General features: G+C 51.8%; 1 protein-coding gene across 1 annotated transcript in view; it reads right to left on the bottom strand.

Annotated features, from left to right (window-relative positions):
- KIF9 (kinesin family member 9) overlaps positions 1 to 1,648 on the bottom strand; it is a gene marked incomplete at its 5' end in the record, with an annotated part of 22,850 nt that extends 21,202 nt beyond the window's left edge. The window contains 3 exons of the mRNA XM_010136946.1: positions 199 to 305; positions 436 to 601; positions 1,552 to 1,648. Coding sequence (XP_010135248.1) covers positions 199 to 305; positions 436 to 601; positions 1,552 to 1,648 — 370 coding nt within the window. The remainder of the gene's footprint in view (positions 1 to 198; positions 306 to 435; positions 602 to 1,551) is intronic.
- Positions 1,649 to 1,897: the final 249 nt, after the last annotated feature.

Below are 1,897 nucleotides of genomic sequence, written 5' to 3'. Positions count from 1 at the left end.
GGACCCCCCTCCAGCCATGGGCCCTCCACCCCTGCCCTGGGCAGCCTGCGACAGCCCTGCACAACCCCAACGGGGAAGAGATTCTGCCTCAGGGACAACCTCAACCTCCCCTGACACAGCTGGAGGCAATTTCAGCTTGATACAAGAGTTGTCTTTGTTACTTCATGCAGCCTCTTCTCCAGCTCAGCCCCTCGGTACCTGCTGTATCGCCCGGGGTATGATCCCTCGGTGCTGGTACTCGGCAGTTGCTCCCGTCATGGTGTAAGTTTTACCAGCCCCTGTTTGCCCGTAGCACATAATTGTGCCTGGAAAAGATTCAAAAGCAAAAGACGAATCTCAGGAGGGAATCTCTGCGGTACTCACACGCAGCGTCAAAAGGATCTTGCCCCTCAGATCCAACCTATTGTCAACATAATAAAAATAGCAAGAAATTACCATTATAACCAGTTAAAGCTTGGGACACCAGTTCCTTGGCCACAGTCTCGTAAGCCAGCTGCTGGGAGGTGTGGTGCAGGACACCGTCCAGGCGGAAGGACCAGTCGGTCTGTTTGTTATTCACAACTCCCTTCTTGGCGTCTTTTTTGATGGATATATCAATGCTCTGAAACACAAAAAGAGATGAAGGTCGAAGAGAGGACGGTAACGCCCACAGCTGCATGAGAGTTTCAGCAGTTACGGGCTGAAAAAAAAATACCTGGGGGTGAGTAGGAAATGGAGCCCAAACAGAGGCAGTATTTAACTGACCTGGGTGGTGCTTTCTAGTAACAGATACTCTAAAAAAGGGAAAAGTGGCCAATCTCTTCACCCAGTGATGGGTCTGTACGGGGTGATCAGTGATTAAGCAAGAGATGGTGAAGGGAGAACTTGCGTAAGGGGGATGGAATCATTGAATCACGGACTGGGTTGGATTGGGAGTGACCGTTAAAGCTCACCCAGTGCAACCGCCTGCAGGGAGCAGGGACATCTACACCCAGAGCAGGGGGCTAAGAGCCCCAAGGGACAACCTGAGCTGGGATGGGGCTGCTCCCACCTACCTGGATAACCTGGGCCAGGGTCTGACCACCCGCAGGGTAAAAAATTTCATCCCTATCTCTAGTCTGAGTCTCCCTCTTTTAGTTCAAAACCGTCACCCCTTGTCCTGTCACAACAGGCCCTGCTGAAAGTCTGTCCCCATCTTTCTTACGAGCCCCCTTTCAGTACTGGAAGGCTGCAATAAGATTTCCCTGGAGCCTTCTCTTCTCCAGGCTGAATGCTGAACAGCCCCTCCCCACCTTTCTCACAGCCCCTTCCAGCACTGACAGGCTGCACTAAGGTCTCCCCAGGTAGAACCACACAGTACCACAGCGAAACCTTAGGCTGGGGTCATGGTGACCCCCGGAGTTCCTCGAGGACCAGTCAGTCCCTGTCCTTTCGAGGATTTTCTCTGGTGTGTTACGCAGTCACTGATACACCCCCCCAAGCCGCTCTCAGCACCAAGAACAGCCCCAGGACCACGTTTCTGTGGGCAAACCTCAAACCCAGCTCCCAACTTTGGACACTCGCCGGCTCTACCTTGTCATCTGGCCCAAACTTGATCATGTCTTGAGCGAAATTGTCTGTTGGCCTGACTCGCACAAACGCACGGACTCTCTTTTTCACCGCATCCATCCTAAAGAGGGGCAAACCAGGACAAATCAGTGATGTTGTGTTCCCTGAAATGAAATGTCGTGTTATCGGTCATGAAACAGCGAGCTGCAGAGTAGCCAAGTTTAAAAAGAAGGGGCTGACATACGTCGAGCTGCAGTTTCTGTCCTTTATTAACAGCAACTGAGGGCAAACAGTTGCTGGAAATTCTTTCCAGCATCGTTCTGCTCAAAAACCGAGCGTGTGAAAAGAGAATTGTGACCACTTGTGATCT

Source organism: Buceros rhinoceros, unplaced genomic scaffold (genome assembly GCF_000710305.1).
Source record: "Buceros rhinoceros silvestris isolate BGI_N320 unplaced genomic scaffold, ASM71030v1 scaffold31725, whole genome shotgun sequence".
In the NCBI taxonomy this organism is placed as follows: Eukaryota; Metazoa; Chordata; class Aves; order Bucerotiformes; family Bucerotidae; genus Buceros; species Buceros rhinoceros.
The sequence above is the reverse complement of the archived record's forward strand: the minus strand, read 5'-3'. Positions and strand labels throughout refer to the sequence as shown.